This window comes from Trachemys scripta, chromosome 11, assembly GCF_013100865.1.
Source record: "Trachemys scripta elegans isolate TJP31775 chromosome 11, CAS_Tse_1.0, whole genome shotgun sequence".
NCBI classification, from domain to species: Eukaryota; Metazoa; Chordata; order Testudines; family Emydidae; genus Trachemys; species Trachemys scripta.
This window is the reverse complement of record NC_048308.1, coordinates 49,696,814-49,722,395: the sequence shown is the minus strand read 5'-3', so window position 1 is coordinate 49,722,395 and position 25,582 is coordinate 49,696,814. Positions and strand designations below refer to the sequence as shown.

Genomic DNA, 25,582 nt, shown 5'->3' with positions numbered 1-25,582 from the left:
CGACCACTCACACCCTAGCCCAGCCTGAGCCGGCTCTGGAGGGACCCCAAGCACCGTCTGGGCCACTAATGGGCGGCGCAAAGGTTTAAACGTTTCCCATCCCCAGCAGCTGCAGAGACCGCCCCGCTCAGAGGCTCCCCGGGGACACTGGGTCCCCGCCGCGGAACAGCGGGAGCGCGATCTGCCGCTGGGGCAGCTTCCAGGGGACGGGGAGCCCAAGCAGCTCCCGCGGCCGGGGGCCCCGCCAGGGCCTCCCCAGCTCGGCGCCCGCCTCAGCCCGCGCGCCTCCCTCCCCGCCCCAGAGGCGGGGCCGCCCCTTCCAGACCCAGCCAGCCGATCGCCTCGGCCCGGCCTCCCGCTGCCGCCATTCTCCGCAGCCAGACGGAGCGTCGGCCCCCGCGGCGCCGGCCCATCCATCGGCCCGGGCTCGTGGCGTCTCGGCTGCCGGCTCCACCTTCCGACGCGCCGCTTCAAACGGCTGCGGGGCCAATGCAGCCCGCGGGCTCCCCGCTGCGGCTCCTCTTCCTCCTCTCGCTGGCCAGGGCGAGCGGGGCGGCGGCGGGAGCAGGTAACGCCTGGGGCGGGGGGTTCAGACATCCCAGCGGGGCTCGGCGCTTGGCTTCTGCAAAGCCCCAGGCTCTGGTCTCTCGCCTCTCCCGGGAGCGCGAACCCGCAGCAGCCCCGCGGAGCTGGCCGTTTGGCCGCTTCGTGTTATTGCCTGATCAGGAGAGCGGGGTCCCGGGCGTACGCGGGGTTTGAGCTCTGAGGTTCCGCAAAGGTGGCTGGGACGTACCCAGAACAAAAGCTGCGAGAGAAACTTAGTTTCTGTATAAAAATCCACGTGAAGCAGGATTTTGGTGACACCCCTCCCCCAATCCACAAAGGTTTTATGAAACGAAACACAACACGCGCTCGGTGTTTCACTTCGTCAGTATAGTCATTCTTCAAAGGTAAAGACACACATTGTCGAAAAGGAAAGATGGGCAGTTCTGTAAGTAAAATGTATTAATGGAGTCTCCTCTCCACTCTTGGCTCTCTGAGCATCATACTTTTTATCTGCCCTTAGATGCACCCTAGCCAACTTATTTCCATTTTCACCATTGAACCAATTACACAGTTTTGACCAAACCAGTGCAACTGTAAAAAGCAACAAAGAGTCCTGTGGCACCTTAAAGACTAACAGATGCTCCAATACATCTGTTAGTCTTTAAGGTGCCACAAGACTCTCTGTTGCTTTTTACAGATCCAGACTAACAATGCTACCCCTTCTAGAGTTTCAAAGGTAGTGGAAGCAGATTGCCTCCACTCAGTATTGGCCGAGAGGAATATCCTAGAGTTAAATTTCCACTTCTACCTAAAATAGCATTGCCCTGTAGAAAGATCCAGAGGCCTGAAGCCTACAAATCTCTTAGAATCAATATTTTTCTATTATATTTCTGAATTAGAACAATAGATATCCCATTCCCAGCCTGAAATGGTTACATCTATTTGTCTTAACCCCCCAGCCAAGAAGTTCAATATACAGCCTACCTACTCAACCATCTTTGCTGTGACTTTTGAGGAATTCCTAGTCTCACAGAACTTCAAGAGATAATAGTAGTGTGGTATAAGCTACATGTGGGGAAAATATTTAAGAATGAGCTCTTCAGTCTAGCAGAGAAAGGTATAAAACAAGCCAATGACTGGTAGGTGAAGTTAGAAAAATTCAAATGGAAAATAAGGCGTACATTTTTGACAATGAAAGTACTTAACCATTGGAACAATTTCCCAAGGGTTGTGGTGGATTCTCCCTCACTGACAATTTTTAAATCAAGATTGGGTGTTTTACCATAAGATCCGCTCTAGGAATTATTTTGGGGAAGTTCTCTGGCTTGTGTTGTACAGGAGGTCAGATTAGATGATCACAGTGGTGCCTTCTGGCCTCGGAATCTATGAATCTATTTGATTCTGCCTAGGTGAGCTGCATGGTAGACTGCCACTGTTCATACAACAGCTCCCATAAAATGGGTGCTGATAGTGGCAGCATTTAAAGAATCAGGAAAATGCAGTACTTCCTTACTTGACTCATTGCTAGCTCCTCCTTTCTGAACACTCAGTTTGCTGTACGCAAGACACTGGAACTTTTTGGAACCTGTAATGAATGAATCAAAGAGCCTACTGTTCCTGAGACAGGATTTCAAGGGAAACTGTCTACTTGAAATCTAGCCAATTAAATAAAAAGAGTTAAAACAGTTGCAGATACCACACTTGTCCCAGAATTCCATGTCTATTTTTGTGAGTTTACAATCACACTTTCCTATATTTAACAATATTTTCTCTCCCTTGTTGCTGTGTGAGAAGCCCATTTAAACACAAAGGGGCAGCTGACTATTAACTGATTGAACAGGGAAAATCATGAAAATTCCTATAAATAAAGTGCTGTCAAATGCACAAAGTAAACACCCTGGAAAAAATAAAGAAAAATATTTGCCCTGTCATCTTTTTTCAGTTGCAATAAACCAAGGTCTTTCTTGTAATAGTAGATAAAACCAGTTCACACAAGTGTGATATTTAAGGTGATGGTGTCCCTTCCGTTCTCCCTGTAGTCTGGTTCATGATAGCTGAGGCAGAGTGTAGCTTTCATCGGAGAGGACAGTGAAAGTCAGAGGGACTATTGAGATTCCAGTTGCAGCACTGATGCATAGTTCAAGAGGCATTTTACCTGCTTGTTTCCTTATTTCTTGCACTGAAGGTCTCTGCCCTTGGTTTTGTTTTAGGATTCTACAGTTGATCCTGATTCTCTCCATAGCTCGTAATCTCTCACATTTAGACAGTTGCCTTCCCTTCCTTACCTCAGGTTAAGTCTTGTTTCTCCGGTGATGAAGTCACTTGTTCAAAGGGCTTTTCCTCTTGGAACTCAGTTGGTTTATAGTTACCCCAGATGTCACTCTCATGGAGTTGAGGGCATCCTTGAAGTGGAGGATGGCTTGGGTCGGGTGGTTTTCTTCAGAGAGAACATGCATATTGATATGTTAATGCTTAGGGTGGTACTGATAAGAAAACATCTACTAGCTCTCTGGGAATAACTAGCAGGGAAACCAGTTCTAATCTGAATAGACAGTTTATTGTAATCACTTAACAAATAGGGCAGCACCCTCAGCTCTTGCTTCTGGAAGGAATCCAAATTACTTTTGCCTGGGCAGGCAGAAATCTCCCTGCCCTAAGAACCTATTACCTAGCAGGGAAGATAAATTACCTGCAGACAGTCTAAGCTGAAGTGCAGTCTCACTAAGAGAATGGAGTTCCCTACTAGGTTCACCTAACTTTTAGCCAGTGATGGTGCCCATCCATGAACCTGTTTTTGACACCAGCAAGTAACAAATTCCCCAGATAATATAGCAAGTACTAGGATCCTCTATCGAGCCAGATGGATGCCTTTGTGATTCCCTTTTCCAATGTCATCCTTTATTCGTCCATCCCCCCTAGTTCTTCATAAAATAGTTCAAATGTTCTGGCCAGACTAAAGAGCCATATTCACTCTTTCATGACCCAGAAGGGTTTGGTTTATAGGTTTGTATATGGACAGGTAGTGACCATTCTCTCCAGCCCCCAAATCTGTTACCAGCTTTGTCCGTTACTTTGGGGAATGCTCATTTATTAGGGTTACTCTTCTGGGATTGGGGGAGGGTTCTGTACTTCTATCAAGGTACTGCTTGCGTCACTGGTGTTCTCATACGGAGCTCTACTTCTCCCTGCTGCAAGTTCCCTCCCAATGGAGCTATTCTGCAGGACCTCGGTTCCCCAGGGCTGGGTTCTTCCAGCCCCAGAATGAGATAAATATACACACACACATTAACAGAGCGTGTCTGAGAGGACCAGGTTAATCAGCACTCTCAATCTGACCCCTTATATGTCCCTGGACTCAGTAACTGGGTCGAGCAGCACCTCCAAGCTGTCACCCTCATATGCCTTGGGCACCGCACCGGAATAGAGCACACCTGAGCAGGCTGGGTCGAGCAGCACTTTCAATCTGTCCCCCTCATATGCCCCTGGATTCAGCAGACTGGGTCGAGCAAGCTGCCACCCTTATATGTTCCAGGTTCAGCACGTCCTTATCCCCACTTTCACATTACAGTTGTTCTGGTAGTAATCTACTTGATGAGCAAACCCCACAGGATTTTTGGGCGCTGCAGGGATCTTTTAGCTTAGGTGCGAGGAGCATTGCTGCAGAGCAAATGAGGAAACCAAAACACACCCAAGGGAGTGGGGGGAGAGAGAGAAGCAACCAGCTTAATCATGAATAACCATAGGGGAGCCAAACAAACAAAACAGTTATAATATTAAATCTAACTTAAGCTTGATTATAAAAGTCAGGTTTAGAAAACTATAACTGATCACACAAGTCAGGGTCAGAAGGCTATACATAGAGAGAGAGAGAGCTGGGTTCTCACCGTTCCATGAAATTTGAATCAATCAGGGGTCCCAGGTGGTGGGGGTAGCTGAGGGTCCAGAGTACTGGAGACAGGCAGAGCCCCCAGCATGATCCGTCAGGAGAAGATGAAGTCCCCCGGTTGATGGGGTGCTTGCGACGAGCGAGTATCCCCATCAATCCTTTCTCTGTGATCTGATCTTCAATCCATTGCAGCCGCTGCATCAGTCACTGGATCCAGCAAATGAGTAGAACTAGATCAATTGCTAGTATAATTTGGAAACTGACTATCACCACAATAGGGTGAAGCATGATATTTAAAAGACCTGTTGCACTGGGGCTCCACCCAAGCAAAGTGTCCCACCAGAAGTGATGGTCTGTGTTTTTAACTGTAGCTGCTAGCCTAGAGATCTCCTGGTTGTAGTACTGAATCTCGAGTTTGCCATTCTCCCCCAAAGTTCGGAGCTTCTGCAGCTCAATTTGTAAGGAGGGATGAGTTAATAGTCCCTTAATGGCAGTGAGACCCATTCCCAGTGAAATGGGGGAAACCTCCTTGTAAAGCTCAGGATAGGCTTAATATCACAACTAACAATAGTGGTTACATCACAGAAAGAGCGATTAATGTAAGGCACCATAGGTTGAATCCAATGTCCATTAAACAATACAATATTACATTTCGTTCTTACACACACATGCTTTACCAGCACATAATAACAGACCCCTCTTCCTGGATAACATCGAAGGAAAAGTGAGACCTATTCCCAGGTTGTGGGAAGAAGCCTTCATCATGTTCCTCCAGTGCTTGGTCTTCACAGATATCGCCCAAACCTTTTCTCCTACACCCCTTTACATTTACTGTGTTCCAGACATCATCTTGCTGCTAGGCCCAATTGTTAGGATCTCTGGAGTACATTAGTGAGTTATCAATAATCTGTAATCCCAGTGGGACTACTGGGTGGATTACTCCTCAGAATAACTGCAAGCTTTGCTGGTGGTGATTGTACAAAGCATTAATAGTCTCCACCAGGGCCGAAGGACTAATTCTTCCTCCGTTACATGGGGCTGAATCAAGTTGATTGCTTCCATGGGAATTTGTCCTGCTATGGCTTGCCGAATCATTCCCATGATTATGTTCTGGGTGAGAGCCTGAGTTTGCTCACACGCTGAGGTCAATGAGACATTATTCTGGAGGGACTGCACACCAGACATTAACTCTTCATTTTTTTCATGAGTCTTTTCCACCCAGGAAATACTTTACTTATTAACTGCTGTTCCTCACTTAACTGTTTCAAAGATGCTGTTAATGGGGTTCCCATCTTTTCTATATTTTCGGTGGCATATGATAGTTTATTAGTCAGAACTTTTATATTTGCGGCATCAACTAAAGAGATCCCTGTTCCTACAGGTGCAATCCAATCACTTAATTCCCTTTTTACTCTATTTACATGGTCAGCCCCTTGCCACATTCATCCCAACCCTTATGGCTATTTCCAATCAAGGGAGCGCATACAGGTGCTATGTGAGAGATATTCATGCCTTTTAAGTGGATTTGAACCTCCTTCAGAGAAGTCTGAGGTTTAGGAACCAAATGTTCTTGATCCAGTTTTAACACATGGGGTCCTGAAATTGGGGCTCTTAAATGTCAGAGGGGAGCGAGGTTTGTGATCAGAGGGTCAAAATTTAAAACTTTTTTTTGTTGTTGGCCCAATTCCATTCTGTACAATCTGGGCTCATGGAATCCCTCCGAAATGGCAACATGCCCAAATTGTTGGCATGAGCTTGTCACAATGTGTGCCCTTTAATGGAACTACCCAGTCTGGGGGACCTTGTTGAATCAAGTCAGGTCTGGATTCTGACGACAATGATGACACGTAGGGGCATGGTTGCTCCCCAAATTGCGGAGGAAACCATGACTATCCTGCACCTTCCGCCACCTGGGAGGCGGTTACTTACTGGTTGCATTTGATAGCGTACGTCTCTTTCGAGACCACAGTGGCTTACAGAAGAATGGGATGGAGTCTGGGGTGGTCTTAGCTTCATAACAAAACTTGAGTGACTCCCCGGGGCACTCTGTGTGCAATTGGCAATGTTTTCCCAGGGGCAACCGGAGGAGTTGCCAACAGCGTAGAACTGGTAGAAACGCTGCAGGGCCAGGGGGTTGCTTCCATTCCCATAGAATCCATGCATGTGGTACAGCAATTTTACTTCCTGGGCTCCAGCTGGCAAGCACCTCCAGAGGCTCAGAGGGATCACAGGTTCAGCATAGAGCCTGGACAGCATCAGACTCCAGACACTTATGAACAGCAGAGTGCTGGTGCAACAGTGGGATGTCATGGCTCGTGTTCAGGACCTGTGAGGGGGCAGAGAAGAGAGAACAAACTCCCACACTCCCCCCATATATAGTGGGAGAGTCTGGGACCAATATTGCAGTGTGAACATAAAGCAGTGACTTACGTGAGGGTGGCCATAAGTCGAGGATTTCTCTGGCCTTTTCCTGCCTCAACATTGCAGTAGGCACTGCCAAGCCCACCCAATACATATTTTCCAACGGCCCCAAGCCGTTCCTTCTTGCTAACCAAGAAGGGTGGCTGGCAGGATGGAGAAGACAGTTATACTATTCTTTGTGGGTCAGGTGGTTTACTCTTCTACTCTTTGAGCTGTGAGGAATGAAACCATTTCCGCCAGGGTTTCCCATTTTTTCCATTTAGGATTTCTACCTGATAAACACTGGGGCTGGCCCGATTCACAATTAAGCAGGGGCTATGCCAGGTGAGTGTCAAAGAGTGCTCCTTTGCTGTACATTACTGGTTGTGCTACCCGCACAAAATTCTTTGTTACTTACACACTCTAGGGGCACCCCCCTTTACCCAGTTCGTAGGGCTCCAGGCGAAAGGCACCTAACTTTACTACTCCATGGGCTCTGGGATCTACTCCTCCGCAGGCTCCAGGCAAACATCCTTTCCCTGTGGACTCAGAGCAAACACCTTCTCCCTGTTCATAGGGCTCCAGGTGAAAGGTACCTAACTTTACCCCTCCATGGGCTCCCAAATCTTTTGTCCATTGCAACTTCAGATGCTAATCTGTTGCAGTTAAGAAGCAATTCATTAGAAGGACAGAATGTTGGGAATAATTAAGACAGGGATAGATAATAAGACAGAAAATATCATATTGCCTCTATGTAAATCCATGGTACGCCCACATCTTGAATACTGCGTGCAGATGTGGTCGCCCCATCTCAAAAAAGATATATTGGAATTAGAAAAGGTTCAGAAAAGGGCAACAAAAATGATTAGGGGTATGGAACAGCTTCCATATGAGAAGAGATTAATAAGACTGGGACTTTTCAGCTTGGAAAAGAGACAACCAAGGGTGTATATGATACAGGTCTATAAAATCATGACTGATGTGGAGAAAGTAAATCAGGAAATGTTATTCACTCCTCATAACACAAGAACTAGGGGTCACCAAATGAAATAAATAGGTTTAAAACATATAAAAGGAAGTATTTTTTCACACAACGCACAATCTGTGGAACTCCTTGCCAGAGGATGTTGTGCAGGCCAAGACTATAACATGGTTCAAAAAAGGAATTAGATAAGTTCATGGAGGATAGGTCCATCAATGGCTATTAGCCAGGATGGGCAGGGATGGAGTTCCTAGCCTCTGTTGGATCACTTGATGATTACCTGTTCTGTTCATTCCCTCTGGGGCACCTGGCATTAGCCACTGTCGGAAAACAGGATACTGGGCTAGATGAAACTTTGGTCTGACCCAGTATGGCCATTCTTATGTTCTGAAGGAGTAGTCCTTCATCTCCATCTCAAGCTGTTGGTGCTGATATCTTGATGAGTGAGGCACTAAACTACTGTACTCAAGGATTGGGATTGCCAGTCAATCCATGGACCGTATTCAGTCCTGGCCTGAGAGTTTCCAGCTTCTGTTGGCTTCAATGTGGGTGAGAGTTAACTAGTCAAAGGGCTTGGCTGCAGAAGAAAGTTTCACCAGTTTAATCTAAAGTGTGGATTTAAACCGATTTAGTTAAACCAGTGCAAACCCTTGGGTGGACAAGTCTTAGGCTACGTCTTCACTACCCGCCTGAATCGGCGGGTAGAAATCAATCTCTCGGGGATCGAATTATCGCGTCTTGTCGGGACGCGACAATTGATCCCCGAATCGACGCTTGTACTCCACCAGCGCAGGTAGGCGTAAGCGCCGTCGACGGGGGAGCCGCGGAGGTCGATTTGCCGTCGTCCTCACAGCGGGGTAAGTCGGCTCGGATACGTCGAATTCAGCTATGCTATTTGCGTAGCTGAATTTGCGTATCTTAAATCAACTCCCCCACCCCCGTAGTGAAGACGTAGCCTTAGTTAAGTTTCAGAGTGGCTTATTAAACTCAGATAAGTGTGTCCAGACAGGAATTTGCATCGGTTTAACTAAATCGGTTTAAAGCACAATTTAAATTAAACTGATGCAACTTTCTCATCTAGAAAGATCGATTTTACCTACAAACAGCATTTCTTTGAGTTGACTAAATTAAGGGCTTGTCTACACTGGCAATTTACAGCACTGCAACTTTCTCGCTCAGGGTTGTGAAAAAACACCCCCCTGAGCACAGCTAGTTTCAGCGCTGTAAAGCACCAGTGTAAACAGTGCACCAGCGCTGGGAGCTGTGCCTCTCCTTGAGGTGGTTTTTTAGAGCTCTTGGAGAGCTCTCTCCCAGCGCTGCACTGTGAGCACACAAACCATGTTAAAGCGCTGCCGCTTTAGCTTTGCAAGTGTAGACTAGCCCCTAGTCTGCACAGGAACTCCCTTTGCTATCCTCAGTGTCTGACAACATTCTGTCCTGGATTATTCAGATAGTTGTTACATTCATACCTAGTTTTCTCTTCAGTGAACCAAATTCTTCCCTGAGTTAACAGCTGTATTATGTTTCTTTATTCTGCTCTTTAATTATGTTCCTGGAATCTTGAGGTGATACACTGTAGGGCAGTTTGTGTGTGTGTGTGCAGGTTTGCATGTACGCTCTTGAAAATTCGCCCCACAAATCAGTTAGGGATATTTATACTGTGAGGTATGTATCTAATCTTGAAAGCAGTAGGGAGTCTCTAAAATTTCCATGAAGCAAGACAATGGAAATGATTGATTAGACAAGTTGCCAATGCCATTAGGACTGCTAGAGACAGCTAATTACCCTCACCAGGAGGTGTTATCACTGAAAATTATGTTAACGTTCAGAACATGTAGGAGAAATAATTTGATTACATATTTTAATATACTACTTAAAAATAACAAAATTACACCATTTCTCCACTTCAAATAGGTTATGATGTTAAAACTTCTTCAATCAGCAACAATATCGTGTGGTAAATGACTATTTTAACATTAAAAGCCTGTTTTCCTCATTAGACTTCTACAGTCAAATTCACCATTGGTTTAAGCATTGGAGTTACACCCACTTATACCAATAGTGAATTTGGCTCATGGACTTTATCCCAATGGTATCAAAATACTAGCACAAAAACCATTTTTTTCTAAATGTAGTAAAAAGCCAAAACAGGCTAGAGACAGAATGTTCCAAAGTGATGTAGGCACCTAAATCCCATTGAAAATCATTGGGACTTAAGCTTCTAAGTGCCTAGGCCAGGTCTGAATTTTCAGATTGGGCTACTAAGTCATTTCAGAGCTTCTGAAAATATTATCCTATAGCAGGTTTTTTGTGTCAGACTTGTTGCAAATTGCTTATGGCTGCTGGAATATCAAACTACAATACAACAAAAGCATGAATGGAGGAAGTGAACATATGCCCACACTTTGAAATGCACTTCATTTAGTGTTTTTCTTTCTTTAGATAAAAACTGTAGCCATTTGAAGGAAATGGACATCATCCAAAAAGCAGATGCAGATTGTTACTGTTATATGCAAAATGAAACAATGCACTTAAAATATATTTGGTCAGCTCTTCAGGTAAGATTCTGTGTTTGGAGCTTGCTTCAGATTTTTAATATGTTACATGTTTTCCCAGCAACCAATCTGATCAAGATATAAGATATCAGGTGCATCTCCGTATGAAATCAGTCCGAGGGTTGCAGTTTGATGTCTTGGCAGTTTGATGTCTCTTATTTGTTGCACAGATGGGGGGCTTTATTTCTTTGCTGAGAGGCAGAGAATTGTCAACACAACTGTGTTGTGTGTATTGGATGTAATATGATGACTTTTTGACAGCAAAATAAGAACAAGGCTACATAATATCAGATGCATATTTCCAATACTGACAGGAGTGGCAAGGGTGCACCTTGTAAGATATTCACCTTGGGCTGCAAAGTACTAAGTCTCAACTACTTAGAAGCTTAGAACACCTCTTTAACCCCTGTGCTAAGGAGCAAATTCAGGATCTTCTCCTTGGCTCTTCTGAGTAGTTGACTCCCCAGGTGGGGAAAAACAGTTTCACTTCACCTCCAGGTGTAAGGAACTGGAGATTCCTCTTCATCCCTGCCCAGAACGTTTTTCTCCAGGCAGATACAATGTGTATGGTCATTTTGATGAGCGGTGGCAGACTTTAGGCAGTGATCACATCCAGGAACTGGGAAAGTTTCTTGATGTAAATGCTTAAAAGTAGGCAGCTAAGATTTTCCCCAGCAGATCACTCTTTGCATTTCAATAAAGAAGCCTGTCTTATTAGATGAGATAATGCTTCTCCTTGTCGTTGGGCATCCATTATTTCAGATGCCCGAGCTCATTAGTTCACAATTTAAGCATCAGGAGGACTTTTCCTGTTCAGAAGGTAGAGAAGATCAGTGTTACAGCTCAGTCCTTCTTGAAGAGAAGAGGGCTGGATTTTTTATTCAGTTTTTGTCGCACTCTCTTTTGCTTTCTGACAATTTCCATTTTTGTTCTCCCTTAACATCTAATGTGCAGTTAGCATCCTTATCCACAAGAAGATTCAGGAACAGTGGGTTCATAGCCTATGAGAAAAGTGAGCCTGGGCATCTGCCAAAGAAAATGTGGGCAGTCAATGTTAGTAGTGTGTCAAACATCTGTAGCATCACAGTGCCCATGATGGAATTGTAACCTTAGGATCTGGTTCTTCAGATGGATCCATGCACCCACATGGGGGCCCACTGACTTCAGTGAGGCTGTATATGAATCATTAAGTACAGTAGGACTAGGTATCTGATTTAAGAGACTGCAGTGGGATTATTATTCCCTAGGCTTCTGCTCTGTTATTTCTCCCTATGTTATGTTCAAATACTGGGAGTGTTTTTGAAAGATACCTATCGATCAGAGTTCCTACTATGTATGTTTTGTTTTGCTCTGTTTACAGGTGAAAATTAACAGCACAGAAATGTTCAAGTTTGTGCCTATCACAGCTGAAAGCAATTGTCATAATTCAGAAACTATTTTTGCATTTTTCAAGTGTATTGTTCAAATCATTTGGCAATCAGAGGCATCTAAAGAAACTGTCATAAACATAAACCAATATGGAGAGAATGTGTGTTTCACAGTCCAACCCTACAAGAAAGTACCCTACACCGTGAGTGTACAACGGAACAGTAAGTAGAGTGAGGCTTTCCATTCATCCAGTGAATGGGCTGGATAATATTACCAACATTATTGCTTGAATAGTGCATTCTGAGTTGTAAGTTACCGTAATGGAACAGCTGAGACTGGTCTGATAATGTTTGTACAATTAAAATCACCCAGATGTATTAGCCTAAAATGCTGTTTTTTGGATTTTCAGTGGTGGATAGGAAACTCATCCTTTTGTTCGTAGCTGGTGTTTTTCTGTTCCATTTTGCAAACGCCTTGAGTAGGTAAGTATTAGCCCCTTTATCTTGGTATTCTTTCCAGAGTCATTGCATTCTTGGTGTGTTCCTATTCATGCATTGTCTTCTCTATTTATTTGTATAGCTCAATGATCCCAAGCAACTGTTTGTTTTTTAAAAAATGAAATAAGAAAAATGTATGTAAACTATCATAATAACGTAGCCATGAAGAGGAGAGATGTAATGTAAAGATTTTTCACTTGCATGGCTGTGTTAGGGCTTCCCAGATCATGGCTCCTAGCACTTGTGGGTGTACAAGGACTGCACCTGGGATTCTCCCTATGAGCAAGTGAGCAAAGAGTAAGTAGAGCCATCACCTCCCTCCCAATGAACCAATGAAGCCTGGGGGATGCCGCATAAAGGGAGGTTGCAAATTTCCCATCCCCAGAATGTGGGAATCTTAGGGAGGAACTGTGTGTCCAATGAGGTCATCTGGGCCTCACGGTCTCTACTGCTCCCCGCCTCCACCTCACCCTGTACTCATGGCTGCACATTAAAGAGCACAAACTAGCCCTCATATTTTGTGTAGTGTAGCAAGGAAGATATTTGCAGTCATTTTGTTTCATGTGGAGTTTGGCATCGTACAGTCAGTTCATTTGTGACTCATCTCAAAAGTTCTGTTCCACTTCTAAAATTTGCGAATCACCAAATTTTAAACAGATTAGGTCAAATTTTATCAAACCTTTGGATTTTGTAAAAATAAGTTTACAAAACCAAGAGAGTTTCTACATTTTCTTTTTATTTCCATCAAAACGTTTTTTAAAAAGTAAAATAAAAATATTCATGCAATCCAAAAATTACAGCATTGTGGACAAGAAAATGAAATTGACTAGAAACATGATAAACAAAAGTGGAACTGAGGAGATGTTTTCAGTGTTGAGATTTTGCGATATGGAAAAGTAAATAAAAGCTGAAATAGGGAAAAGGCAATGAGATTATTTTTAATTCTCACAACTCTAGTAATCTAATGCTGTTTGTTTTTTAAAGAGTACTAGATCCTCAGCTCCCTTGAGTTCACACTCAGTCCAGCAGAGGAGCTGGCTGGGACCTAATGTGACCCTTGTGTAACTTAAGAGCAGCTCTAAGTTTTGCCAGCTGCCCCCATCCCACAAGGTCATTTGGGCACCATTCAGGGACCAGCTAGAATGCCATGCACTGCCCCCCACCCTCCCACAAACCTCTTGCCACCCTAACACAGGGGTTGGGGACGAGCAGGCAACCTACAGCCATCTGTGACACTCAAAGATTCCTCTCTGTCAGGGAATTCTCAGCTGCCTCTTTATGGGAGTTTTCTGGTTGCCTCGTTCTGCCTCCGCAGTGCAAAGCAGATGAAGCCAGAGCTGAAAATCTCTGTGATTAAGTACAGCGTTACACTTTCTACTTCCAAACCAGTTGCAACTCAATAAAAGATTTTTACAGTGTCCCCCACCTTGCTGTTCCCTAACAGGAGTGCTATGTTCTATTACTGTGCTGGAGTGGCATTGGGTGTTCTTGCTACGCTAGTCTTTATCCTGTTGACACTTAAAAGATTTATTCCAAAGGTAGGTGTACCATGTGGAAAACAAAATAGCAAATAGCAAGTCTAGAGCCAGATTCTGATCTCTCATTGGTTTTATGACAGAATAACTCCATTGACTTTGATGGGGGTTTACTTCAGTGTAAAACCAGTGTACCTAAGATCAGAATTAGGCCCTAGATAGACTGCCCTCCAAAGTCTGAAATAAACAGTTACATTTGCTGATGTACAATGACGAGCATTTATTCTGAAACCATAATTACAGGGGTGTGATTTTAGTCTTTGAGGTCAGTTTGCTTATGTTGTAAGTCAACAAATCAGTCAAAATGAAACCATAATTTTTGTGGCAGTTGTAACTTTGACTTTATTTTTCATATCCAGTAGCAAAATTGTCTCACAAAGGCAGGGCTGAATCTTATGCCACCCTTCCCCCCACTCCCCCAATGCCTTGGTCTCTATAAAACATGTCAGAGTTAAGTATTAATTATTATTATTGTAATATACAGCTTCAAGAAGTTTGGACAAAAATCCCATGCAGTGGCTCCTCTTCACCTCACTTATCTTGAGACTTCAGAGCAGGATATAGCAGGGTTAACAAGTGAATCAGCTCATAAGCTCTACAGTACAGATAGTGCGTTTACCTGTATGTTTGTGAAATCCCTAGCCCACTGTGGCCCAATCCTGATTGGGACCTCTGGATGCTACCATCATATAAATAATAAACCACAAGCTAGCTGGTTTACTAACTATTTTCTTTTACTCCCAGCACAGCACCTTTGGGATTTTAATGAGTGGCTTCTGGATGTCCTCTCTCTACTTTATTTACTGTTTGAAAGGGGAAATGAAGTGGCTGTGGTCTGAATATAGAAACTACTTACTGGGTAAGAGAATGAGTAGAAATGTACAGCGGACAGGTTTTTGTTAAGAGGTCAGAACAAACAGTTTGTAAGAATTGCATCTGATTAATATTTTTCTCTCATGAATGTGAGGTGTGGGAGGATTCTGAATGCTCCTAATCCATTCAAATGAGCATTTATTCTCATTAGATCCTTAAATAGGGAGTTTGATGTTGGTTTGTAGAGGCATGAAGAAGAGGGAACGTTTTGCCCATCTTATGTTTCCAGTCATTTCCATTTCACACCCACCATGGAAGCAAAGAGGGAGGTGGTTGTGGGAGAAGACAGCTACCATCTCCTCTCTTGTCTGGAGCTTGGAGTGGGGGTTGTGCTGCCTGGAAAGGGGGAGTTGCCAAGGGGGCTGGGGAACCTATTGCTTCAGCACATTTCCTCAGCATCTTCCTTGGTCAAAACAACTGTGCAGCCTCTATTATCAGCTAAAGCCATCCTCCCTGGAGTTTGCCACTGTCTGATGGGGCTATGGTAGAAACAGTGCTATCTTCCCTGAGCACAGCAAGCATCTCTGGCACCTGGAGGTGCAGCTAGGGTGCACTTATTCTTAAAGCATTTACTAATATAGGAATAAGGAATTCTCATGCCCCCTGCTGGCCTAGGGGGAGAGAGATTGGGATACAAGCTCGTAACTTGGTTCTCCCCCTTTGCTCTCGCAGTACAGAGCACTGCTCTTAGGCTACTATGCCAGCCCCTTATGCTCTGTGCCTGTTAATATTCACGAACTGCTTTTGACTCAGTTGAATACGATATCGTTTTTCAATTTTTTGTTATGTTCACTCACCTTTGCTTTGGTGGCACCCCCGAAGCACACAGGGAAAGGTACAGTGAGAAAAATTGTTCTTGCAGAATTGCCAGCATGGCTGAAACCAAAAAGTACAGTGTTGAATAAGCATGGACTCCTTTGGATGCTTATCCAAACTGAAGCTCCAGACCTTTCAGCATTCACTCTTCACCAGTTAGGAGGGGAACCATGGCTTGCCCACATGCTTTTAGCATGAGTGAGATTAATTTGATACACATACTGTATTTGCAAGCCTATCAGCTTCATTTCCAACATTTTATTTGAAAATAAATACTGACTTATTGTTAGTATGGAGCCTACTCCATGCATATGTTTACACAAGTATTGAGGTATAATTAGGACCTTTCAACAATGCAATTGCACACCATTCCTGCAATTGCACATACAGGTGAATTAAACTGATCATTTTAATAACCATTAAATTCTGACATGTAATTGTATTGCTAATGGTGTTTTAGAATGCCTACCGCCTTGGATAAGCATTGTAAGTTATGATTTAAATCTGAACAAACAAACATATAGGATATTTCGGCACATAGATAGCCAGTTATGCCTTTAACTTGCCATCTGCACATGCAGATACACAGTTTACATATGCAGTCATTGTAATTACATACTCAAGTCCAGTGTGCCACTGTATGCATTTTTTTGCATATGTATTTTAAATATCAGGTCCCTCATGTTCCCAAAGTACATAGTAGACAGCATGAGGAGTAACAGTGAGATATGCTGTGTGGCAGTTTTAAGCTGTCAGTCTATTATTAAAGTTAATCCTTTGTGTCATTCTATATATGGCATTTTTTTCTGCTTTCACAGGGTATTTTCTGACTGTTGGATTTATCAGCTTTGTGGTTTGTTACAAGCATGGACCACTTACCAATGAGCGAAGCATAACCCTCTTGACGTGGACATTACAATTAATAGCCTTTGTCTTGATTTATTTTGGGGTCACCATCCCACAGGTTGCATATGCAGTAATAGCTATCATCCTCTGTTCAAAAGGCCTGTGCTATCCCCTTGGCATGGTCTGCTTTGTGGGCAGGTTGGTATCCATTTTCTGAATGTATAAGTCACTGTATTATAAGGTAATATTAAAAGGTTAATAATAAAACCCACATAAAATGACAATTATCTGTCAGTTACTAATCCTAGTACGTATTCTTACCTAATGAATACTTACATTAGAGACAAGGCTCGAAACCCCAATGCATAAGAATTTAATAATTCTCAATGCAGGAGTTTTAAGCATGGATCTTGCTGTATAGAGAACTGTGACTATAACCTTCATAAATACAAATTGAACAGCTTTTCTGCAGCATCTGGTAACTGATGGCTTTTCATTCGATTGATTGGCTAGACTGCAGGGACAACATCATGGTTTAATAGGTCTGACAGGACTTTGATTTTTAACAAAGAGTTACCTGCAGATTCCTATGGGCCAAAACACTTACCACAAGATGCCATGAGATATTGACATTAGGATACTCTGATAAAACTGTAGGTTAATTGGTCATCACTGTCAAGGGTAGAGTTCAGGGGTGAACTCCTACCCCTATTGAAGTCAATGGGAGTTTGCTAGTGACTTCAATAGACCCAGGTTTTCACCCCAGACGTCCTTATTTACTCTTACCAGGCCCCAACACTGTACTGAGCTCAATAGGGGCAGAAACCTGGACCTGCTTGGAGCCCACTCTATAGAAGTGGGGCTGTGTGCTGGAGCTGGGGTCCACCCATCTGGAGCTGCTTCCAGGATGGAGACCGTAGTTTCGAACACTTTTCAATCCTGTTTTTGGCTTTCCTGTATATGCGGTGTAGCCACATAGGAACAAGCTTCTGTTTGCTATTGTCCTGTGAATTTAAAATATGTTTTATCATGTCAACAGTAACACACAAATGATGATTCTAAAGGCAGTCCCACCTGTTACACTGAACTAAGGAGCCTACGGGAAGTCAAAGACTGAAGCTGGCTTTACAACAAACCACAGCAACTTAATTATTACTTATATTTTCTATGCTTTACCACCGCTTGGTTTTTAAAAACCATTTTAATATTTCTTTGCCTTCCCCTAGAAGCTTGGATAAGTAGTGGGTTTGGGGTTTTTTAGCACAACTTGTCATTTGACAAACACAGATTTTTCCACCCCAGCTGAAAAGAACAACCTGCTTTAAACAGCTTCCTGTAAGAACATTTATCTGATGTAAGTGGTGCTCAGCTCCCTCTGAAGTCAATGGGAGAAGTACCAGTTTAAACCAGTGCTGAATGTAGCCAGAATATACCTTACCGTCAGTATATACTCCGACATGTCAAAGTGTCTTTGTTTCTGTGCTGACCCCTGGCATGATTTCAGTTTTTGTTTTGACTGCTCCTGCAGAACCAAGAGAGTGGTAGCACATACAATATAATACGAAAAATCTCTTTCAGAAAGGAAGTTTTTGATGGGTTTTACAAACAGTACATTTTAAAGTTATTTGTTTGTTACTTAATTCTACAGAACAAACCCAAACCTTGACGGTTTGATAAAAATGATCACAGAGGAAGCAAGCTGTATAATTCAGTTTAGTAGCCATCTGCACATACTGCTGATAATCTGCTCTCCTAGTAAGCTCTAGAACCTGGTCCCATTAGCCCACTGGGAGTTTTGTCACGGCCTTCAGTGGCATCAGGATTTGACCCTTACCACACGAACAATGACAAACAAGAGCCTCAATCCATTTCCCATTGTCTCGAGGGAGTAAGTCAAACACAGCTGGCTAGCACAGGTACATTCATATAGAGCTTAAACTCTGTTTATGGGCATCCAGCCCTTGCTCGGCTTAACTCCAAAGTTACCACAACAACAAAAATGGAAAGCAGTCAATAGAAGGGAACAGAACACAGCAGACTGTCTAAGTGATATCTAAATACATTATAAATTACTACGCAGCATCATAACAGCTACATCAGATTATAAATATTTTTGTCTCAAACTACTCAGCTGTGTAATTTTAAGGCACAAGTAAACAATATGAACAATTTGCTAAAGATTTTAAGAGCACTGTTCATCTGCAAAGTTCCAAGCGCACACTGGGCCTGATTTTCAGCCCCATCGTCCCTGTGTGCCTATTTTGCATGTGCAAATCCCTGTTGCACCTGCAAATGGCTAGATAAGCATCCATTTATTAGTTTCCATCAGGGTTCTCTGTGTATATAAAGGACCTTTTGAAAGTCAGTGGGACTTTGCATTGACTTCAGTGACTTTGGATCCGACCCAAACGAGGCAGGCAAATATACATGGACCTTGGGAATGAAAATCAGGCTCATTATGTTGGACTTTTAAAGTAGCTATTTGTCTCTCCCTCATGCAAAGGCAAGATGATATTATGCTGTTCCCTTAATAGTAGATGCCAGAAAGAAAGAAAAGGTCATAGTGATGTGGGGAGCAATGTATTTGTAACATGTGCGATAAATTTGGAAATATGAATTGTGTTTCATTTTGTTTTAGAAAAATCAAGAATTTTTTTAAATCAAAAAAACTGGTGTTTCGGCTTCTTACTGAAGAAGAATACAGGGAGCAGGGGGAAACAGAAACTGTGAAAGCCTTGGACGAGCTACGCTCATTCTGCAGGAGTCCAGATTTCTCATCCTGGTTAGCCGTGTCCAAACTCCAGTCCCCTAAAAAGTAAGCAAGACTCATCTCTTAAAACTGAATGTATTTTATAGGCACTGTTACACAGAAGAGCCAAATACTCCTTAAAGCTGCATAATTTATAGGCCTGATCCTGCCAACACTCAATCAAACATGTAACTTTGTTCACGTGAATAGTCCTGTTGGTGTCCCAGGGCACAGATCTTGCAGCTTAAGGGGCTAAGGTGGCTTGAAGGGACCTCTGTGCCCTTCTGGTTCTGGGCTGCTGGGTCCTCTCAGCTAATTTAGACAGACCTGGGAGCCTCTCTAAGTTATGGCAGCCTAGAATCTCTGCAGTGATGCCTGTAGCCCTGTCCCTAATAGGATCCTCCCATTCCTGCTCCTGGTATGCCTCCTACATTGGGGCTTGCAAAGGGGTCCTCAGAAAGCAGCTGGATGGCTGTCCCCACAGTGCCTGCTTTGGTGGGAATCATCCCCTGGCTGGGTATGGAGCTCTTAGGATCCTTCTACACTGCTTCCCAGTCTTGTACATGGTGTAAAGGGGGCAGGGTGGGAGTGAGGATCTCACCCCAAATGCTGGCAGGATCTGGCCTTATAATCATAAGTTTCTGCATTACCAAACATAAACCAGTTGGAGTGACAGCCAGTGTATCTTTTTCCATAGGCTGAGCACTGGTCTACATGACACAGGTCGACATAAGGCAGCTTATGTTGACCTAACTATGTCAGTGTACACACTACATAGAATCATAGAATATCAGGGTTGGAAGGGACCTCAGGAGGTCATCTAGTCCAATCCCCTGATCAAAGCGGGACCTAATCCCCAACTAAATCATCCCAGACAGGACTTTGTCAAGCCTGATCTTAAAAACCTCTCAGGAAGGAGATTCCACCACCTCCCTAGGTAACCCATTCCAGTGCTTCACCACCCTCCTAGTGAAAAAGTTCTTTCCTAATATCCAACCTAAACCTCCCCCACTGCAACTTGAGACCATTACTCCTTGTTCTGTCATCTGGTACCACTGAGAACATCCCCTTTGGAGCCCCCTTTCAGGTAGTTGAAAGCAGCTATCAAATCCCCCCTCATTCTTCTCTTCTGCAGACTAAATAATCCCAGGTCCCTCAGCCACTCCTCATAAATCATGTGCTCCAGCCCCCTAATCATTTTTGTTGCCCTCTACTGGACTGTTTCCAATTTTTCCATATCCTTCTTGTAATGTGGGGCCCAAAACTGGACACGGTACTCCAGATGAGGCCTCACCAATGCCAAATAGAGGGGAATGATCATGTCCCTCGATCTGCTGGCAATGCTCCTACTTATACAGCCCAAAATGCCATTAGTCTTCTTGGCAACAAAGGCACACTGCTGACTCATATCCAGCTTCTCTTCCACTGTAACCACTAGGTCCTTTTCTGCAGAACTGCTTCCTAGCCATTCGGTCCCTAGTCTGTAACAGTGCATGGGATTCTTCCATCCTAAGTGCAGGACTCTGCACTTGTCCTTGTTGAACCTCATCAGATTTCTTTTGGCCCAATCCTCTAATTTGTCTAGGTCCCTCTGTATCCTATCCCCACCCTGCAGCGTATCTACCACTCCTCCCAGTTTAGTGTCATCTGCAAACTTGCTGAGGGTGCAATTCACGCCATCCTCCAGATCATTAAGATACTGAACAAAACCGGCCCCAGGACCAACAACCATTAGGGCACTCCACTTGATACCGGCTGCCAACTAGACATGGAGCCATTGATCACTATCCGTTGAGCCTGATGATCTAGCCAGCTTTCTATCCACCTTATAGCCTTGCGCCCACAGATGTAAGAGCCCTATTACACCAACATAACAACTCCACCTCCATGAGAGGCATAGGAGAGCTTATGTCAGTGTAGTTAGGGCGACACAGTGTCCATGTAGACACTGTGTTACTTGCATTGGCTGTTGGCAGTCATTCTCCAGGCTCTCTGCTTGGAGCTGAGCTGCCCCTGGGCTCCTGGCTGGGAGCCTGGCTGATCTGAGGCTTCCACCTCCGTGCTGGAAGCCCATGAGGCTGCCAGGTTGGAGGCGGGCGCTGGGGGGCAGTGAGCAGGGAGCAGAGAGCGGGGAGGGGAGAAGAGAGCTGGCAGGGAGCCAGGAGCCTGTGGGGCAGCTGGGCTCCTGGAGGGGAGCAGCAAGTGGAGCTGAGAGACCAGGCTTTCAGCTCCCCACACCACCCCTCTTAGGTCAGTGGAAGCACTCCACAAACTGAAGGAGGGTTGTGTGGACATGAACCACCACAGTAATTACTGCAGTGGCTATAAAGGGGGCAGAGTGGGAGTGAGGATCTAATATAGTATTTATTGTAGACATGCCCTGAAATAGGACTAGGAGTGCTGTGGAAATAGCATGCTCTGCCCCTGGGAATCTGAGTGGATGGAGAGACTGTGTCTGGAACAGTTCAACAGAGACACCGCTAGCAAATTAGAAGAATGATGGTGGTAGGGTAACCAGATGTCCCAATTTTATAGGGACAGTCCCGATTTTTGGGTCTTTTTCTTATATAGGCTCCTATTACCCCCCACCCCCTGTCCCGATTTTTCACATTTGCTGTTTGGTCACCCTAGATGGTGGGCTATAAAGGAGAGGCCATATAAAATGGGGGCTGGCAGCCAGAGGAGTTAGGGTCATAAGACCCAGAATTCCAACATGCTTATCCGAAAACCAAAATTAGAACTGTAAAATATTAGCAGCAGGGCTCTAGGTATTATGCAGCCACAGAACTCACCCATGCCCCTGAATTGTGCTTCAGAATTTAAAGCACCATCAGCTTGGAATTTAATGTGTTATCAAAACTGAGTTCAAAGGAGTTTCGGGAATGGGAACTGCACCTGCACTTGGCTTCCCATGACACTTTCTGTAGTCAGGTTTTTGTAGTTTTCAAAAATGTCTGTCTCGCTTATTACCATGGAAAAACCCATACCAAGCAGAGGGAAAACTAACTGGTTATGTGCAACATGCTGCCAAATGCACAAAGTAAACAAAGCAAGGAGATATTTTCCCAGTCACTTTTAGTTATTCTCAGGAATTATTTGTAACAGTAGTATGTAAAAAAAAGAGTCTGGCAGAAGTCTGATTCGTAAGTTGACTGTGTCGCTAAGCTTTCATTAAAGAATAATTATATTTCTTCCTCTTGTGGTAACAAAGAAAACCTACAAATGAAACCAAAGCAATGATGTCTGCCTGAGTCTGAAGTACATTTGTAAGAAGAGTGAACAGCCCTCTTCAACTCATTGAAGTTTTAGCTCAGAAATATAATGACAATGATATGAATATTAACATTAACTATTTAACTTGTCATCACTGTAACAGAGCTGTTTCGCTAATGTGCTTTTCTTACAACCCCTCACCAAAAGTCCCCCACTTTCCAAAAAACTCCAGCATCCCCTCTGACTTCTGCAGTGCAGCGGTCTTTTATCAAAGTAATATTGGCAGCATGTCAAAATGCATGGGCCAGTGTCAAATAAATGGAATATAAGCTCTCAAGTAGTACACAGAATATTACTGTACTATTTGTTTTCGTGTTTTATTCAGTGAATCCTCCATTTTGGAGTTTACCTGGAGCTGCTGCAGAAATTCCAGCCTGTCACACCAGAGCGCCATAGAGAGCAGGGATCCTGCTGCAGGGTTTAGGCCCAGTTGCTGCAGAGTCTACAGGGCCTGGCTGTATGCGAGGCTGTAGTGCAGGAATTCCTGGGTGTTGAGCTCTTGCACTTGTTTCTGTCAGGAATAGAGAATCAGCACTTCTTGAATTCAAATAAAGGGCTATGTAAGTTACAGGGGTTCTCTCTCAAGTTCTGCACAGACATTAATGAATCCTCATAACATTCTTGGGAAAAAAGTATTATTAGCCTCACTTTGCTAATTGAGAAACAAACTGAGAGAAGGCAATTGACCTACATAGGTCTACACCGTGAGCAGTAAGAGCTGGAAACACAAGTCAGATGTGCCTGGCTCAGTCACTGTGCCCTACTCGCTCTCTAAGGAACCAAAATTACTTAATTAAAGCATGAAGCAAAGACTGAAAACATTTGAAAGGAGGATGACGAAGGAAAACAGCTAACTGAGGTGACAGAGTTCAGTACTGGATGCTGCCCTTTACAATTTACCCTCTCGTGTGTGTGAATCCTTAGCTCAGGCTTAAACTCCAGCATGCCATGGGGGCATGATTCCTGCTCTGAATGCTGTCTATACACATACCCAAAACATGCAGGTCTCTGCTCCAAGTCAGCTTTAATTGGCAGCATTCTGTGTATTTGGTTTTCTTCCTGCCTGATCCTTTCCCCTTTTTAAATCTGGCAGATTTGCAAACTTTATTTTGGGATCTCCCCACGTGTCACCTGCAGAAGTGAACGCATATGATGAGCTATATGGCATTGGAGGCTCCTTCTTGGAACAGCAGCTCTTTAGCATAGAGTCAGAGCCAGAGCAGAACCGACTAGCTAATTCCATTCCGGAGGATGATTATGAAGATGATGATGAAATGCAGGAACAAAACGAAAGTGAAAATGTTTCATACTCCAACGGTATTGGATTATTCTGAACCATTTGGAAAATCCCCTGGAAGGAAAGAAAATGAAATCAAGTTGGAAAGGAAGGCTACCTAGGCTAAATGCGTGCTGTTTCAGAGAGCCCTACTTCTGACTTGGCTGTAGAGGGCAACCAAGATTCTTTGAAGGATTTATTCGGGCTTCACTGTTCAAAACAGTAGTAAGTTGCTTGGTTTCTTAAGTGAATGTTACGTTCATGTAGTTGGTATTTTGTTACCTCACCTGTTTATTTACAGGGCAGGTACCAGGCAGCAGCAGTGCAAACTTGTCCCACCACTGTACCTCAACTCCCTTGAAGAGACTGCCTCTATAGAGGTCTGTTCTCTCTTCATGCCCTCAGTGCTGAGAGTGCCAGATGAAGAGGAAGTCATTTATAATGCACTTTTACTAAGTGCTCTATCTGCTAATAAATTCCTTTGAACTCCTTTCCTAAGGTGTCTTGCTTACCGCTCTGATCCCTCCATCTCACCTTCCATGAGTTTTAAGTTCCTCTCCCTCTCGAGAGCCCTGCACAACTGTGCTCCTCTGTTTCATTGCTCTTCCCTTAGCCTTCCTACACTAGCCAAGCCACACACCTAGCCCCCACCATCTTTGTTTCCTCTCCCACCCGTCTCTGCCCTCTTCATTGTGGCCCCCTGTGCCAAGGGCCCTCCACCTGATCCAGTTCTCCATCTCCTCCTCTGGGAACTGCAGAGGGAAATGTGTTTTCCCCAGTGTATTCTTATTCTTCCTTTCAGCCTCAATCTTCCCCCACAACTAACAAAACCCCAAACCAAAACCCCACCATTCCAGCCCCACAAGTGTGCTCAGTAAAAGCCATGTAGCCTGGGACTGTATTAGCTGCTCCAAGGAGTCTCCGTCGGTGCGGGTACCTGGGGTAAGGATGGCCAGGGAGAAGCTGAAGCTATGCGGTACAGAGCACCCATAAGTGGCCCTGGTGTCCTGGGAATCCACCACCTTTGGCAGTGGGTCCTGCAGCTCATTTCAAGATTGGGAAGAAACCTTGCCCCCAGGACCACAAGCAGGGAGGAAGTGCTGGATAGATCCTCCTGGAGATCTCCTGACCGCGTGGCCTTCTCCAGGGTTTACCTCAGGAGGTGAGGATCTTACACTGGCAAGAAAATAATTACGGTCAACTGCCAACATCCATTTGAGAATAGGAGATTCCTTCTGAGAGTATCTATCCTCCCCTTACCCTTGTACAAATGGGATCTCCCTCTCTGTTGTCCTTCAGACTGTGTTCCCTACCCCTCACTTTTCATACACACACTGCTTCCCATTAACCCCACTAAGTATCTCTTTGTAGGAGAACGGGGGCCATCATTTCTCCCCCCAACTGCCACTCCAAACTCACCAGGAACTGTCCCATTCCAACATTCACCTCTTTCTAAAAGGTGTCGCTCCGCAGAACAGGCTGCGCTGGGTTTGAAGCCAGGCTGACTCTGTGGGCACACTCAAAAAGAAAGTTTCCCTTTGCTGGTGAACATGCTTGGAGATGTCGCAGTTGCTAGTCTCCCCATGGTGGGGGGTGGGAAGACACGAGATGGGACCCATAAAACAGTGCTAAAAAGGAACCGCTTACCATATACATGGGTGCCTCCTTACACTGAAAAGTCATCAGAGCTTGCCTTTGTATTAGCACTTCCCAGAGAGAATTATTGGGAGACTCCAGGAGGCTCTAGAGTTTAAATTAAAATTTTAAAATGAGATTTTTTCTGTTTTTCAGTAAAGAGAAGCCTAACACCTAATTAAACACCATTAGACCATCTCGCTCATTCAGGAAGCCAAGCTCATTCTATAGCCATACAGCGGGTGTGTGAGAGAAGATAAGCCCTACTTATTAAAATTTATAAACCAAACCGGGACCATGATTATGTTAGCAGCAAGAGGGCTCTACCGAACAAGTCTGTAATTG

General features: G+C 44.3%; 1 protein-coding gene across 4 annotated transcripts; it reads left to right on the top strand.

Moving 5' to 3' along the window:
* Nucleotides 1-337: 337 nt before the first annotated feature.
* Nucleotides 338-24,092, top strand: NEMP2 (nuclear envelope integral membrane protein 2). Of its 4 annotated transcripts, XM_034785883.1 has the most exons (10): nucleotides 338-568; nucleotides 7,260-7,424; nucleotides 10,257-10,372; nucleotides 11,730-11,958; nucleotides 12,147-12,219; nucleotides 13,679-13,772; nucleotides 14,514-14,628; nucleotides 16,277-16,502; nucleotides 18,943-19,119; nucleotides 23,420-24,092. In XM_034785883.1, exons 2-10 carry the CDS (start codon nucleotides 7,322-7,324, stop codon nucleotides 23,658-23,660), a joined length of 1,374 nt encoding a protein of 457 aa, XP_034641774.1. In that variant the 5' UTR covers nucleotides 338-568; nucleotides 7,260-7,321; the 3' UTR covers nucleotides 23,661-24,092. The 4 variants fall into 4 exon arrangements, with proteins under 4 accessions (XP_034641774.1, XP_034641775.1, XP_034641776.1 ...); XM_034785884.1 differs by lacking the exon at nucleotides 7,260-7,424; XM_034785885.1 differs by lacking the exon at nucleotides 13,679-13,772 and having other exon boundaries at nucleotides 14,519-14,628.
* The last annotated feature ends 1,490 nt before the right edge of the window (nucleotides 24,093-25,582 follow it).